Source organism: Penicillium subrubescens (assembly GCF_028828155.1).
Source record: "Penicillium subrubescens strain IBT 31985 chromosome Unknown utg000005l_segment0_segment0, whole genome shotgun sequence".
NCBI lineage: Eukaryota > Fungi > Ascomycota > Eurotiomycetes > Eurotiales > Aspergillaceae > Penicillium > Penicillium subrubescens.
This window is the reverse complement of record NW_026643155.1, coordinates 590,166-605,940: the sequence shown is the minus strand read 5'-3', so window position 1 is coordinate 605,940 and position 15,775 is coordinate 590,166. Positions and strand designations below refer to the sequence as shown.

Genomic DNA, 15,775 nt, shown 5'->3' with positions numbered 1-15,775 from the left:
CCGATATGGAAATATTCCAGCCACGTGACTCACATCACGTGGATGTTTGCTTACGGAGGCAGCAAATGTACCATGGGGTTGATCCTAAGTGGAGAAGGAAAAAATAGTGAGAGATATCTATTTCAAGTCCTGGGGAGGTGCCTTTTTATTTGCTTGCGATAGCTAGTAGTCAGAGGTCCGACATTATGGTATTTTTGCATATGCTACAAGGGGACTCAATTATTAAGGTTAAAGAACTCATACTTCGGGTCCAGGTAATAATGAAAAGTAAAATAATATGGCACTAAGAAGTATGCTACAAGGTGCTGCTTAGCTCTCTAACTTGCTCAAACAAATTGCAATAAAGTGCTCAGCATATCCTTAAAGTCTTTTTGACCTTGGTCCTCCTCTCCAAGTCCTTCCAGTTGTTCTGCAACAGTTAGCTATGCAATTACTCAGATCACAGTAGGCTCATACCCTGTAGAGTACCCCGAACCAAGGACAGATCCTCATCGCGGTCTGCCAAAAGTGAGACAACCTTTTTCTTCGCTCCATCGTCTTCGGCGACCAGCCATGCCAAGATAACGTCAATGGTCTAGACCGGCCATTAGCAAACAAGGAGCCTTTTGCGAGAAGATATGAAAAAGAGACAACTTACCTGTAAAGAGAACAAACCAGCGTCGAACCGGCGTGACAACCACTCGCCAGCCATAAATTCCTGGTCATCTTGCGAGAGACCTTTGCGCTCCTTCTCAATGGCCTGCTCGACGGGAGATACACGGGCCGCATATTCCCGTCTCAGCTTGATGAGCTTCTCAATCTTCTCGTAATCCTTCTCCATGAACTTGGCAAGAGCTCGGATACGCGGGGCAGAACCACCGGGTAGAAGGCGAAGAAGGGAAGCAAATATACCCAGCAGGTGCTCGGTATTTTGACCCTCTTGCTGCATGATGTTAGCCACGTGCATCCTAGTGAATTGGAAGAACGGGTTCTTGCCTTTTTCATGAACATTCCGAAAATCGTTCTCAACCCAGCTGCCTCAACCAGACGCTCGCACGCTGGGGCTCCCCCTGAGCCACCAAGAGCGTGGTCGAGAATCTTAAGAGCTCTGGGCTTGCTAAACTTGCTCTCCCGGAGCATGATTTGAGCCAGCTCAATGCCCTCCGCCTCGATGAACTTCTCTTTGCCAGCATCATCATCAACGATGCAAGCCAGGGAGTCAAAGAGATTCTCGACATATTCCTCCTCCTCCGAGTCCTTCGCCGGGTCCCGTTTCCGGTATTGACTGAGGAGCTGAAGGAGAGCATCGACACCGTCAAGCCCAACAAACTTTTCTCGGTTCTTAGGTGAGGATTGCAAAAGAATCGCCAGGATCTCCGCAGCATACTGCTTGTTCTGGGACACTGGGGCTTCTTTCTGCTGTATACGGGATAGAATCCAAGGCAAAACGGAAGCATCTTGTCCGATCTTCTCTGCAAGCGCGGATTGGGACGATAGGTTTTCCACGACACCTAGATTATGTCAGACTTGGACGACACTAGGTTGTAGACTACAGGTATTGAAAGCCGAACTTACTAAGAATGTAGTAAACACCAGTCCTGTCAGTTTCTGCGCTTTCGTCAAGGCGAGAGAGATTCTGGGTCAAAAGTTCGATGAGATCGGCATCCATCTGCAAATGTCAGCACCATACTATGGATACTCAAAACAACTGGGCTAATTTTCTTACCATAGCGTTGACCAAACTATCCCACTGCTCCTGTTCAGCCTCGACATCCTCATCAGTTAGTTCGCTGATGATCTGAATGGTATCGATAGCAATATCCGCATTCTCATGCGAGAGTAGCGAGACCAACGAGGCGACACAGCCCATCTTGGCAAATTCCTCATAGAGATCGGAATTCTCCGACAGAATCGACAGTCCCTTGATCTCGGTGTCGAGGTCAGCCTCTGAGGCCATGAACCTGCCATGTCGTCGTTAGCATGTACTCTGCACTACAGCACAAGGCCAACATACTTTTGCGGGTCATTCTCAAATTTAGCACGAAGCTCGGCGTTCTTGGATATTTTCTTCTCGAAATTCAGAGCGAAACGGCGCACCCAGGCGGCATCGAATTTCTCAGGCTATAGCTCGGAGAGCTTGTTAGCAGCTGAATTCACTCATTCAATCCCGGGGGAGTCTTACCGCAGCCTCATCCTCTTCATTCTGATCAATATATTGCATAGCCTGGGCAGTCTTCTGCTCCATGCCTCCACCGAAAAAAGCGGCCCTCTTCATCGTCGGGGATGTCTTCCTCAAAGTCCGGGGGCAATTCGGGTCCCGCCTCGCCATCGTCATCGTCGAATTCGTCCTCCACCATAGCCCCTTTGCCCTTTGATTTCACGTCGCCATTGGAGTCCAGCTTGGCCGCTTTGTATAGCTCATCTTGAGTGTTTTGTTAGCAAGCTGTCGGAGGCTCGTATGCGGGGGATTAGGAGGGGGCGTACTAGGGTCCTGGACAGGCTCAAACTTGCGCTTCGAGCTCCCTGCAGGAAGCGGCTTCTATGGATATTGTTAGGTCACATAACGGAGCAAATCCAAGTTCCGGTAGGACTTACTTTGAAGAGCTCGTCGACACTCGTCATGGTTGCTGCGATGCAAGTGGTCTAACGGCAAAGTAGTGCTTGGTATTGGCCAATATGCCGTGATATGTCTCCGACAGGTATTTTAGACCAAAAAAGAGCAGAATCAAAGCATCTGCTCGAAATGCAGGTTCATTCCTCGTACACGACTGGAGTCAGTCGCATTTCCAGCTGTCGCGCGCCGCGAAATGTAATAGGGTGACCCAGTCGAACCAAAGACGCAGTGACGCCAAGCGGCCCGGCGGCCGCAGATTTCTCGACATTCTCCGATTCACTCCTCCAACCTCGACCCATATTCTCTGTTGATTTCCATCCAACTACCATTCATAACATCCGTCAAAATGGCCCCCAAGCGTGTCACCGTTGCCAACTCCTCCCGTCCTCAGAAGAGCTTCCTGAGCACCGTCTACGACGAGGCCACCAACCCGGAGAACGCCACCATTGTCCGCAGCCTCCTGGTCTTCGGTGTATGCTACCACTCAAATGCCCAATGATTGATTCAGAAACAAAGCTAATATTTCTCCCCTTTTAGGCCGGTGTCGCTTTCCTCCACAGCAGCCTCGGCGAGCTCCTCCTCCCTCCGTGAGTCGATCGGCGTTCAGATCTCGAACCAAGACGCCGTTACTAACACACTTGCAGCATGTAAATTCATTTTACACCCTGAATCATCGTTCGTTCGACTCGACCTATCTCTCCGAAAATCGCATAGGCGAAGCGTCGACGATGGGACAAGCAACATGGACATTTGACGATCCATGTTGCAAATTTCTGTATAATAGTTCATTGGAAAGGGCGCATGACAGGATAGGCATGTTTGGCCTAGATGATTTGTTTTGAATACCAATTTTTACCCTTTTTCGAATCTGATGGGAGGTATCCTCCGAACTGGTCGTATAATACCCTTATGCCCTTGTTGCAGTAACTATGGATTGAATCGGGAAAGACTCGGTACAGAGAAAATGCACATTTCAATTATCATCCAGACCAATGATTGAGCTCTTGTAAACACCGAGCATAGGCAATTTTAGAACAATTCTATTGTTGTCTACTTAAGCGCTATGCGAGTTAACTACATCACCATTGTGATGTTACGACTATCAGACGACCACTGCTTCCAGAGCGGACTCTTCAAGCCAATTCTACTGATTTCGGCAGAATCGGTAACTTGCTCAGTATGATTCTTTTAAGGAGCCCGAGCTTGTCTTAGAATTTCATGGCGCAATTTCTCAATTATATCTATATTCACATGGTTGACAATCGGTCACTTAGCGCGCTCCGCAAAGAGCCTTTCCCGCCCCAATGAACACCTAGTCAGTTTTACTTGTATCGATGCCGCTAAAACAACCGGCGTTTTGAAATCTGCACATCCTACGCGCTGGCATCCTTTCTCATGAGCTCTAGCGTGACTATTGCCCTCGTCGAATATCGTGTGAGCAGTATATATATGCAAGCCAGTTCTGTCTCTGCAAATAGCTATATTACCGGAAATTCCTCGTCTAGTCCATAACCCTGAAACTACATCTGCCGTTAATTCCCAAGTCCGCTATAGTCCAAAGCTCCGCCATTCGATAGATTACCATGGGCCTAAGAGCCGGACTATCGAAGTTATCGTTTCCTTCGAGGAACAATGCTCAAAGCAAAACTTCTGCTTCTCATCCCGGCCCCCCAATTTCTGCAACAATACCAAGTACATCAGCACCGATTCCTCCAATTGCAAGTGGCAATCTATGGACCGAAGCTCATAGTCGTCTCTCTGACAAGGAGCGAGAGGCTATATCTCGCTCTGGAGCAACTGGACAACCCTATAATCCGCGTCTAATTATCCAATATGTCCAGGATAAGCAAAAGATTTGCGAAGACAAAAGATGGCGATTCCAACAGTTCGGCCGTACCATTGAACTGAAAGAGACCGCAGACAAGGTATTGAGCTGGCTGCAAAAGTTCATAGCGGCAGGAGACATCGCGGTCAACGTTGATCCACTTCATGCTGGACTGCCCTGGGCTGGTATTAGGCTCTTAGCTCAGGTAACCTAATCTCTAAATTGTCCCTCATTGGTTCGATACTAAGATTTCCAGGCTGCTATATCGGGGCATGATCAGATGGAAGCGCTCCTTCGAGGCCTCAATCGGGTCCTCTGCGTGCTATATCGTTGCCAGCTGTATGAGCTTCTTCTTACGGCGAATGAAACTTCAGACCAAGCACGCAGTAATCTTCGTCAGGCTTTGATCGAACTCTACATCGTGATATTGAGGTTTTTGGCAACTGCGATTCGGGTCTACGAAAAGAACTCTTTCCAAAGAACCTTCGCCGCCTGGACTTCTGATGAGCTTCTCCGATTCGAGAAGGACTGCCAAGATCGTGAGAACCGTGCTGATTTCGAAGCACGGAATTGCGATAGATCCGCGTTTTCTGAGATTCTTAAGGTGCTTCAGACCTTGCCGGTCATACAAGATTTAGCAGACTCGATCGATTCAAAGGTTACTTTAACATGGGAACTCTTGCAGGAGAAAGAAATGGGAGACATGCTTGCATGGGTCTCGGGCATACCATATGAGGATCATCACAAAGCGGCTTGCAAAGACCGAACAGAAAATACTGGAGGGTGGATCTTCAAAGAAACAAGATATCAGGAGTGGTATAAATCTCATGATTCGGCAATTCTTTGGTTGCATGGTATACGTAAGTCACTTTGTCTACTACGGACTCCCTATTACGTGTGTTGACATGTATCAACTCGATAGCCGGTGCTGGTAAGACCAAACTAGTTTCCCGAATCATCGACCGTATCCAGGACGACCATCCACAAACTACTCTGGGATACTTCTATTGCAATCGAAACGAAGAATCACGACGTGAGCCAACACGGATCTTGCAGAGTTATGTCCAGCAATTATCTGTATCTCCACAGCAGGGAGCCGTTCACCAATCATTGAATGATCTGTACAAGAAAAATCAGCGTAAAGGAGGATCTTCGGCCGGATTAAATTTTGAAGAGAGCGAGGAGTTACTGCTGATATTGATGAAAGCTCATTCGAAGACGGTCCTGATTCTGGATGGCCTGGACGAAAGTCACCAAGACGATCGTGCAGAATTCATCGAGATTTTACATCGCCTGATCTCGCAATCTGCAAACCTCAAAATCTTGATTTCCAGCAGATGCGACGACAATATTAAGAGACAGCTGGAATTAAAACCGAACATCGGTATCGAGGCTACCAACAATCAAGACGACATAAGGAGATTTGTTAGCGAAAGACTCAGAATCATGGATACCCGCCGCCGCACTCCAATTTCCGAGGCCATGAAGAAAGAGATCATAAAGACACTCTTAGAAAAGAGTGAAGGGATGTAGGTTTACCGTTGTTCATGTGCCTCGATTTCCGCTCACCATATCATTGTAGGTTTCAGTGGGTGGCACTCCAAGTGCATCAAATCGGTCGCCTGTATATCGAAGGGGATATTCGAAAGCGCCTGGGACGACTACCGAAAGGTCTTAAGGAAGCGTATGACGAGATTTTCGACAGAATAGAAAGTGCAGAAGGAAGTCAGCCGGGCATTGCTACACGGGCATTCACCTGGATTCTGCTATCCTTTGAGCCACTGTCATCGGATACCCTGGTCTCTTTTGTGAGCCGGGACCCTGAAAGCGGTCTGATAGAGCACGATGACTTGAACATATATATTCTGCTTGACGCTTGTTGCAATCTAATGGTCGTTGATGAGAGAAGAGTGCCCATCGGGAGTACAAAAAGCAAGGCTGTGGAGTATGCAGATATCTGCCGCCTCTCTCATTTGTCCGTGCGAGAGTACCTCGAAGAAAGATTTTATGGTAACAACAAATCCGGAAGACTTGGTACAGCACATACTGGATTGGCGACAGTGACAATCAAGTGTCTGCTTGAGACCAACGATTTTCGCATTCAAGACACAAAACTCATCGACCAACCAGCATTGGTATATGCTGCAAAGTTCTGGCATCAGCATTCCCGGAAGTCTTTAGAGTCAGCACCATCAAAGACAGTGAAAGATCTGGTCAGTATGATGTTTGGCAAGAAATACGACACAGCCTACTTAAATTGGATTTGTATCCGTTATCAAGGGGCAGGTAGACACGGCCCTGGAAGGCTGTTCTACGCATGCGCCTTTGGATTCGATTTCGTCGTGGACACCTTGTTGAGGGAGGGTGCGAAGGTCATTCAAGGGGATAAGACGACCAGTCCTATTGTTGCCGCTGCAGTCCGTTGCCATGCAGGAATACTGTGTCAGCTGCTGCGTGTCTGTCAGGTCATTGATCAGCAAGATGTCTGTGATATCTTGAAAGACATCAAAGGAGACTTTACAGAAACAATGAACGTGTTATCTCATCAAGGAGCGCTAGGCTCATGTGAAGGAGGTCAACCGAAGGAGATGAGCAGCGAAATTATGGAGCGAAGAATGATGGCTGCGGCAAGAAACCAGAAAGACGGTGATAAGATTGTTGCTTTTCTGTTCGACCGACACGGTGCCGATATCAATGTCACTGAGGCTGTGACCAAGGCTGCGGCATCAAACATTGAGATTGGGCACAGAGTAATGCTGGTTCTGCTTGAAAAGCGTCGAGCCGAGGTGAGGCTCACAGAGGGTCTCATCAAAACTGCTGCTTCTAATCGTGAGAGTGGTGACCGAACCATGATGGCTCTTCTCGAGAATCATGGAGGCGACAATCAGATTACCAAGGAAATTGTCTTGAAAATCATCAATGGCTTCAGCGAGACAGTGGTGAAATATCTCCTCCTTAGCTACGGTGCTACTATTCAGATCAATGAAAGTTTGGTCAAGGCAGCGGCATCGAATCCTAAAGATGGAGGCAAAATCATACCTATGCTCTTTGCTCATTGCTGCGACAATATCATCACGCAAGACATTCTGATAGTAGCCGCCATGAATCGGGCGGATGGAGACGAGGTCATGAAAGTCCTTCTTGCGCATTGCCGGGCTGATGTCGAGATTACCGAGAGTATACTCAAGGCAGCAGCATCTAATCTTGAGAAGGGAAACCAGGTCATGGAGATCCTTCTCGCTAGACCTGGATCTAAGCCCCAAATCACAAACACCGTGCTAAAGGCAGCAGTGTCCAATAGTCATAGTGCCGACCAAATCATGAAGACGATCTTCAGCCACGGAGGCGATATTGACATCTCAAAGGATATTGTCAAGACAGCTGCAACGAACCCCAAAAGTGGATATAAGGCTATGAAGATTCTTTTGGACAATCAGGGATCCAATATAAAGATCACAGAAGATGTTGTTAAGGCGGCTGTGTCGAATCGGGGCTGTGGAGATAAGATGATAGAAACGCTTTTTGATATGCGTGGAGCTGATGTCCCGATAACGGAGGAAGTTGTGAAGGCAGCTATATCAAACAGCGGCAGGGGGCCCCTGATTGTGAAAATTCTTCTCAGAGAGTGTGGACCTAAAGTGGAAAGCACCAAGGCGTGGTCAAGAATGCCCCACAGATAATTATTTGATACGTTCCGCACGAGGATATCTCTGAATGTCAAAATCAGTATATATGGATGTGCCGATATGTATTTGTCATTATAGCCGAAGCCTAGTTACTCGAGGGACTTGATTCAGTAATTCTCTAACTTTGTTACTAGGAAAAGGTTGATACTCATTTTCACAACAGAAGCAACACTCCTCTTACTCTAGAGCAGCGCATCATAGCAGATGAAAACTGCCCCAGAAAGTGTAGTCATCCAAATCACCGATGCGACGGGGCACCATGAAATTATCAACCCACTTTTTTCCTTCCCCAGATTCCGTATAAATAGACTAATGCACCTCTCAGCAGTCGGGCTAGAGGAGTAGCTAGAGCCTTCGTACTGGATTCAAGTCCGGCAAAGAAGAAATAGAAATAATATGACACATCAATACCGGCAGTACATTGAGGCAGGCATGTTAGAGAATCAATTCCAGTTGATGTCAGTCATGGTTCACAAAGCTGTTGTAGGGTGCTGGCATAGTTGCGACTCAAAAGTCTGGGTATAGGGACCAAAGAAACGGTATAACCAGATACGCTCCAACTTTATCGGGTTTGAAAGATCCTATAAACCTATTTTTCTTCTTTCTTGGTGGGCTAGATGATATCATCTCCTAGTCTACCGTCTAACTCGTGGCTGATAAGATGGTTGAAGCCCCGTCGGGGTTAACCTTACAGGAACTCCACCCTGAGTGAGCGCTGCATTAGTCTATCGTACCAGGTTAAATCCCGGGATCCTACAAATAGACACAATAATAATGTTGCTCGCGTGAATTCTAATCAATCCCAATCCGGTAGGTGTACTCCGTAAAGAAGTTGTGATCAGCTCAGCTTGTCCCACTTTATTCCCCATTCAGCGTCCCTTACAGGCTGAGACAACCCCCAACTACTCCCATGCTGACAGGTTACTAACTCGATCGAGCATATGGTCCAATTACCCAAAAGAGACAAGATTCAGTGAATCAAAGACCCTGGTCATTCATGATCCCACGGACCACACGAGATGACGATGTGGCAACTTATTCACTTCGGCTCGATTCCGAGGGGTCCATATGATGGCCGCATCGTAGATTCTAGCCACTCAGCGGTGATACTCGTTAGGACTAGCGGAGTACTAAGCGTTCTAGTTCCATATATCCCGTGCATAGAACTCAATCTTAAACGGGCACCCACTGAAGGTTAGATCACGGGTACCCCATGCATGGTGGACTTTAAATGGTCGTCTCCGAACGTTAACGCCGATGTCAACGGGCTAGCGGGCTGGTGACAGCTGCTGATGCAGAGTGATCTTCACATATAAAGTCCTGGTATCCTCCCTTCAACATTCATCCTATCATCCATCACAGTTCAAAAACATCTTCTACTACTTCCTCCAATTCACATTTCTCACCATGAAGGTCTGGTTCATCACCGGCTCCTCTCGCGGCCTTGGCCTCGCCGTCGCCGAAGCCGCCCTTAACAACGGAGACTCCGTCATCGCAACCGCACGCAAGCCCGAACAACTCGCCAACCTCGTCGGGAAATACGGCGCTGACAGAGTCCTCCCCGTCGCCCTCGACGTCACCAACAATGACCAAGCCATTGCAGCCGTGAAGACCGGCCACGAAAAATTCGGCCGTATCGACGTGGTCGTCAATAACGCCGGATACGCCAATACCGCCTCTGTCGAGGACATTGATATCGATGATTTCCGCAGACAAGTCGACGCCAACCTCTTCGGCGTGGTGTACGTCACAAAAGCAGTCGTTCCTATCATGCGTCAACAGAAGTCTGGCCATATCTTCCAGATTTCCTCGGTTGGTGGCCGTTTGGGTTCTCCCGGGCTTGCGGCTTATCAATGCTCTAAGTGGGCTGTTGGTGGGTTTTCGACGGTTCTTTCGAGGGAGATTGCTCCGTTCGGTATTAAGATTACTGTTCTTGAGCCTGGTGGTATTCGGACTGATTGGGCTGGTGCTTCTATGGGGATTCCTCCTATTAGTGAGCCTTATCAGCAGTCGGTTGGTGCTATGGTTGAGCATCTGCGCTCGATGTCTGGAAACGAGCCTTCGATTCCTAGCAAGATTGGACAAATTATTCTGAAGCTTTTGGATGAGGAGGAGCCTCCGTTGCGTCTTGTTATTGGGCCTGATGCGGTTCCTTATGCTAAGTCTGTTGGCGAGGCGCTTGCTGCGTCCGATGAGAAGTGGCGCGAGCTGAGTCTTTCTTCGGCTTAGTTTAACGCCATACTGGGAAAAGTCGTCAATTCCGGAATGCTTTTCGATATCCCATGGGATACGCGGTTGGGGTTGGGGATGGGATTTTTAAAGGAATAGATGGCAAATGTTAGTTAACCTTCTCTAATCTGTTGACTGAATATTGACCTGGGAAATATCTACAGGGCAGCTGGGTTCTACTATACGCCCGCTTTACTATAATAAAAATCTCGATTGGCTTTCTACGCAGAGCTTTTCTCCTAGTAGAGCATGCTCTACCTATGATCAATTCTCAATTCGCTTGAATATGCTAAACATCTATGCGGAATACAGGTTTATCAGGCAACGAAACATCACTGCAAACGCAACGCTTCCTCCCACAACAACCTCCCACCAAAGTCACATGCCCTATCCAGCCACAATATCGTTTTCAAATCTTGTTTCATACTATCCCACTCACGCAGACCATACGGCCCCGCAAGGCGCCGGATCTCCTCGACATACCACCGTCTCTCTGAGGACCCAGTTGCAGCGATACCACCAAGAACCAAACACCAGTACACAAGTTTCGTGCTCACCGACGAATAAACCTTGGCAAAATCCTTGGTCGATTGGAGCTCTGCCTGTAACATCCGAGACAATTCTAACAGCGGAGCAGACTGAGGGGGAAGTGGGAAAATCACTGACACGCCCAGAATGACCAGTGCCAGACGACAGGACTCATATAGAGGGTAGGCATCTATTAATCTTGCACCCAGCTGACTTCCAGACAATAACGACATTATGTGCCATTGGATCAAATTCCGACAATCGGCCAATGTGTCTAGCGGTACGTGAATCCCATCTTGGTATTTGTCAACCAGAGCGAAATATGCACGCGCTGCTCGGAAGATTTCCTGCATGTCATAGGTGATGGGTAGTTCGGCGATGAGGTTTGGATCCACGGTTGGTACGGGGTGCTGGGAGTCGATGATATCCCGCAACGTGAGGTATTCTCCTTCGTGAATGCAGATGTACGAGAAAAGTGGCGGTGATAATAACCTGCTAGCACCTAGAACGCCGGAGCTATATTTTCAAAAGTTAGTATCATCTCCCTCTTGCAAACAGACTGGAATACGCTGTGTACTTACAATGCAATCACCCCAGCAAGCCCAGGTAGCTTAATCTTCTCCAGCCCCCCTTCAATTGCACCAACTGGACCAAACCAATCTGATGCACAGGATGCGGCTTCAACCGCCCATACACATCAAGCCACTGCAAACTACGCAGTGGCGCTTGAAACGGTGACTCCAGGTTATCCGGACCCAGCGGAGGTTCATTCTTATTATTCGCCATGCAAAGAACGCACAGGATAATCGCATCGGTGAGAGCCTCGGACAGATTCTGAATGGCCAAATTGATCCTTGTGATGGAATCCGCTTCACAGATCGCCATTTGTTTCTCGTCTTCGGCGCTGAAGTCGCTTTGTCGTTTTTGCAGCCACATTATTCGGCGGTGCGAGTATGAGCCGAATAACATTGCGCTGTGGAGGGCTGGGTGGCCGAGGGAAATTGAGAACCAGCCTTCAATGCCTGCGTGAGGGGCGCCCCCGATTAAGGAGGATCTTGGCATGAGGCCGGGCCAAAGTACCGATAGGCCTGGGAGGATGGGTTAGTTAATGATGAAGATGTGGTGAGTGAGTGTCTTTGGAGGAGGAGGCTTACAGTATTTATTTGAATTGCTAACGAGTCCGCTCGGTAGAGGTGATGTTGATATGTAACTCTGGAACGGATCCAGCTTTTCAGAACTGACTCTGCTCAATTGCATCGGACGTCCCCCATTGCCAGCTCTTTGAACGAGCTCGGGAGCAAACTCCCTCGGTGCCTCCCATAACGACCCCACTACCGAAGGACTCGGCTTCCTGGGTTGAGAAGTCGACTGACGTCGACCCTGACTCTCCTCTCGCACGGAGGGACCAGCCTCAAGTTCATCCTCCTCCTCCTCCTCCTCGGGGTCTGGTTGAGGATTATCTTGACTGTCTCGAAGTTGTCGCCATATCCATCCTCCCGCATGAGACCGTACTATCCGACGGATATGAGAACTTCCCTGATCAGACGAGGGGTCTATAGTGACAAATTGCAGGGTCTGCTGTTTCTTCGCCGCCGGTGCTCGCCGGGACATAATATTGAAACGACCCGTTCCGGCCTGGACTGACACTTTGCAATTTCAATATATCCCCTTTTTCCTTTTGTTGATAGGCACCCCTCCCTCAAGCAGCGGGATTGGGACTAGCTCAGCAAGAGACAATTTGCATCCTGGTTCCTCGCAATGATCCCAGTCAGTCGCCGGACCGCGAATCGAATCAAATCTTTGAGCTAAACTTCCTCTCCCCTGGCTCGTGTGTTCCGGTAGAGTGATTGGATTGGACTGGTTGCCTTGCAGGCGGGGCCTTTGCGCCTGTGCCTCGGTATCCTATCTTCCTTGATTGAACGAGAAGACAAGCTAAAGATCCGAGAAATGATAAGATACTGTAGTGCGCCAGTACCTACCCTGTACCTTGATGATAGTTCTCTGCGGAGTTGGGAAAATGACGCGAAAATGCACGGAATACACGGAATACACGGGAGACGGAAGTCGACTCACTACTACTAGAGCGATGAGGGACCCGCCTGATAACATAGGGTTTTACGCAAAGAAACCAGCTTGACGTATAGGTTCTTAGATCCGAATGCACTGTAGCGCGGGGCGGGATCGCTACCGAGTTGTCACTGTTACAAACGGTTACAACTTACAGTACATACCGGTATTTAGTACATTTCTCCTGCAGAACATTATCAGGTTAAAGACCAGAACGGTCAATAGTATGGGGCTCACGTGATTACCGAGGTTTGGACCTACAAGTAATGGAGGTAAAAGGGTGACGTGCAATTTAGTAGATACTTAGTAGAAAAATGGAATCGATCTACTAGTTTTCTGTAGTATCTGACATGGACTAGTAAACCCATAAGCTGATGCCAAGACATTGCCATTTGCAAGCTACACCTGCCTCTTTAAGCGCAACCATTTATCTTGGACTGGATAGCATAGTTGTTGTAACTGATTGAGAATGATGAAAAGTCATATTTATTGGTTAACGCTCAGATGGGCTGAGAGGGGGGTTTGCCCCACGTGACTTGGAGGGTAACAGTGGTAGCTATTTACAGGGACCTAGAACGATTGTCCATGTCTATAGATACTAAGAATTTAACTACATCCTACTGATTGGAAAGTGATTATAGAATTTGACATTTAATTTGACATTAACTCTGATATTGAGTTCCATTTCCAACACCCCTGCCTGAACGCCGTGGGTATCAGAAATGACTAGCATAGAAATCATACACAAAAAAACACATAATTCCAGTCCATGAAGTAAAGTCTCAGGACGATCCTCAGGATACCCCCGAGGATCCCTTACTTGCCAAGGGTCTTCCGGCACTCATCACAGTACCAGGTGCCAACTGGCTCGCGAGTCAGTCCCACACACTTCCAGTGGAACCACTCATAGGGGCAGCTGTCATTGTCGCATGCCACCATGTCCCCGTGGCTGACGGTGCGACAGGTACAATAAACCTTGGTGTCCTCCGCACCCTCGTCTTCGTCCTCGTCGTCCTCCATATCCTCGTCGGCGACGTCGCTCTTGTCCGAGTCCGACATGTCAGCACTACTGAGCATGGAGTCGTCGTCCTCGTCGCCCTCACCGGCGGGGGACTTCTTGGAGGCCTTGATGCGGCCGCTGGCGCTGGAAGACCGCTTGGTGTGCTTGCTGGCGGCCGAAGCTTTGATCTTCTTGACCTGCTGGTGCGGGGCCACCTTCTTGGTCAAGGCCTTCTTAATGCCTGTGACCGCGCGTGGTCCGACACTGCCAGCGCGGCTGCCAGCCGGGGTACCAGCTTTCGGGGTTCCGGGGCCAAGGGAGGATTGGCGGAGGTTGGATGATGCGGCGGGGAGAGTGCCCAGGGATGCATTCAACCGGCGGCGTTTGGTGTCGACTGCTCCAGCGGAAGACTCGCGTTGACGCTGCTGGAGATGGACGGCTGCAGTTGCAGCGGGGGTAGCGGGTGCAGAGCTGCGTGCACCTTGCGCGGTGGTGTTGACGGGACCGGGCACTCGCGGGGTGGTGGCCTGGTTCAAGCGCTGGGCTGCCGCGAGGATGGGATTCGCGTTTCCGGAGGTCGGGTTGAGAGGAGTAGCGTAGGAGGGGGAGTCGGATGGAGTAGAGTCAGGGAAAAACACCTTAGGTGGGTCGCGGTACTGGTTCTTGTTGTCGAAGAGCGAGGGGAGTGGCGGATCATTGGAGAGCGCGCCTTCGTTGACAAGCTCGCGGATTTGCACGTCCAGCCGTTTGATTGTGCGATCCAACAGCACAGCCGCCTTGTCAGCCAACGCGATCTTCTCATCTTGTAGCTGGATAGCCCGTTCGTAACTCTGGAGCACCGCCTTGTTGTACGCTTCCTCCTTGGGATTTGGTGCCAGACTGCCGTTCAATTTAATGAATTTCTGGATACTGCCGTCGCGGGAGTTGATGGTGGCGCGGCATTCCTGCATGATCTTGTCTTTGGCTTGGATCTCTTCCATCAGATGGTTCATCTCAAGTGGCAAGTTGGCCGCATCGTGAACGAACTGTTCCAGGACTGTCGCGCAGTCCTCCGCGCCGTGCGCCATGGCGGGTTTCGGGGGCTGCTTCGGAGTTGCTTTGCGAGGGGTTGTAGATTTCTGAGATGTTTCCTTGGGAGCTGATTTCTTGGGAGGTGCAAGAGGATCGTTTTTTCTCGGTCGACCACGGGGGCGCTTTGGTGCAGGGAGACTCTTGGGATTGTCGGCGCCTGCTCGTTCCGATTCCTTGGGTTCCGTTGGCTCCTTCAGAATCAAACGCAGGCGGACCTTAGGCACTAAATCAGCGACCGCCGAGTCAGCGGCCGACGGGTCAGCCACAGGTGGCGAGTCAGCGACTGCAACACGCGCTGAGTCAGCGGTGGCTGGTGACCCGGGAGGCTCATTCTTGGCATCCATCGCACATCCAAATGTAGGAGTGATCAACGTGCAGGAGTATCAAGGAAGATGGGGATTCGGTGGGTTACAGGGCTGATGTTTATTGACGGTAGGGAAGGGTAGGTCAAAAGGTTTGGATGTTTCGCGTTTTGGAAAGATGGCAAAAAGAATTGCTTTCAATTTGTTGCTGCGCAGGCAAACAGTCAAACGCGTTTGGATGGGTGGAAGCAATAGACAAACAACCGCTCATTTTACTTCGATTTACTTCGACATATGGAAAAAGATATACTGGTGGGTTCACATGCTCTTACTCTTCATATACGCAAATAATTCCTTTTTAATTCTGATCTAAGATATCCGAGGCTGTATTTCAATGCTGCCCATGCCCTCGACGATAATAGTATAACATCCAGCCTCATTTGATATCACCATCTACAGAGATAGGCGTATAAG

The 15,775-nt window shown here is 49.1% G+C and overlaps 7 protein-coding genes across 7 annotated transcripts; 3 read left to right on the top strand and 4 right to left on the bottom strand.

Annotated features, from left to right (window-relative positions):
* Nucleotides 1–249: 249 nt before the first annotated feature.
* On the bottom strand, nucleotides 250–2,314 carry N7473_006756 (beta-catenin-like protein 1; the record flags this gene model as incomplete). Its single annotated transcript, XM_057152696.1, has 8 exons — nucleotides 250–409; nucleotides 457–574; nucleotides 638–947; nucleotides 989–1,490; nucleotides 1,555–1,648; nucleotides 1,706–1,940; nucleotides 1,994–2,100; nucleotides 2,162–2,314. 8 exons carry the CDS (start codon nucleotides 2,312–2,314, stop codon nucleotides 327–329), a joined length of 1,602 nt encoding a protein of 533 aa, XP_057007034.1. The 3' UTR covers nucleotides 250–326.
* Nucleotides 2,315–2,356: 42 nt separating this feature from the next.
* On the bottom strand, nucleotides 2,357–2,740 carry N7473_006755 (Beta-catenin-like protein 1; the record flags this gene model as incomplete). The annotated part of the gene is made up of 2 exons (XM_057152695.1): nucleotides 2,575–2,740; nucleotides 2,357–2,518 (listed from the first exon to the last, which is right to left on the bottom strand). Exons 1-2 carry the CDS (start codon nucleotides 2,599–2,601, stop codon nucleotides 2,357–2,359), a joined length of 189 nt encoding a protein of 62 aa, XP_057007033.1. The 5' UTR covers nucleotides 2,602–2,740.
* Nucleotides 2,741–2,870: 130 nt separating this feature from the next.
* On the top strand, nucleotides 2,871–3,581 carry N7473_006754 (uncharacterized protein). The gene is made up of 3 exons (XM_057152694.1): nucleotides 2,871–3,065; nucleotides 3,131–3,180; nucleotides 3,238–3,581. The coding sequence occupies exons 1-3, from the start codon at nucleotides 2,940–2,942 to the stop codon at nucleotides 3,242–3,244; spliced, it is 183 nt and encodes a 60-aa protein (XP_057007032.1). The 5' UTR covers nucleotides 2,871–2,939; the 3' UTR covers nucleotides 3,245–3,581.
* A 1,117-nt stretch (nucleotides 3,582–4,698) lies between these two features.
* Nucleotides 4,699–8,098, top strand: N7473_006753 (uncharacterized protein; the record flags this gene model as incomplete). Its single annotated transcript, XM_057152693.1, has 3 exons — nucleotides 4,699–5,278; nucleotides 5,341–5,947; nucleotides 6,001–8,098. The coding sequence occupies 3 exons, from the start codon at nucleotides 4,699–4,701 to the stop codon at nucleotides 8,096–8,098; spliced, it is 3,285 nt and encodes a 1,094-aa protein (XP_057007031.1).
* A 1,413-nt stretch (nucleotides 8,099–9,511) lies between these two features.
* N7473_006752 (Bcboa17) lies at nucleotides 9,512–10,333 on the top strand (the record flags this gene model as incomplete). The annotated part of the gene is made up of 1 exon (XM_057152692.1): nucleotides 9,512–10,333. The coding sequence occupies one exon, from the start codon at nucleotides 9,512–9,514 to the stop codon at nucleotides 10,331–10,333; it is 822 nt and encodes a 273-aa protein (XP_057007030.1).
* A 332-nt stretch (nucleotides 10,334–10,665) lies between these two features.
* N7473_006751 (uncharacterized protein) lies at nucleotides 10,666–12,472 on the bottom strand (the record flags this gene model as incomplete). The annotated part of the gene is made up of 3 exons (XM_057152691.1): nucleotides 10,666–11,377; nucleotides 11,454–11,949; nucleotides 12,016–12,472. 3 exons carry the CDS (start codon nucleotides 12,470–12,472, stop codon nucleotides 10,666–10,668), a joined length of 1,665 nt encoding a protein of 554 aa, XP_057007029.1.
* A 1,272-nt stretch (nucleotides 12,473–13,744) lies between these two features.
* Nucleotides 13,745–15,343, bottom strand: N7473_006750 (putative PHD finger domain protein; the record flags this gene model as incomplete). Its single annotated transcript, XM_057152690.1, has 1 exon — nucleotides 13,745–15,343. One exon carries the CDS (start codon nucleotides 15,341–15,343, stop codon nucleotides 13,745–13,747), a length of 1,599 nt encoding a protein of 532 aa, XP_057007028.1.
* Between the last annotated feature and the right edge of the window lie 432 nt (nucleotides 15,344–15,775).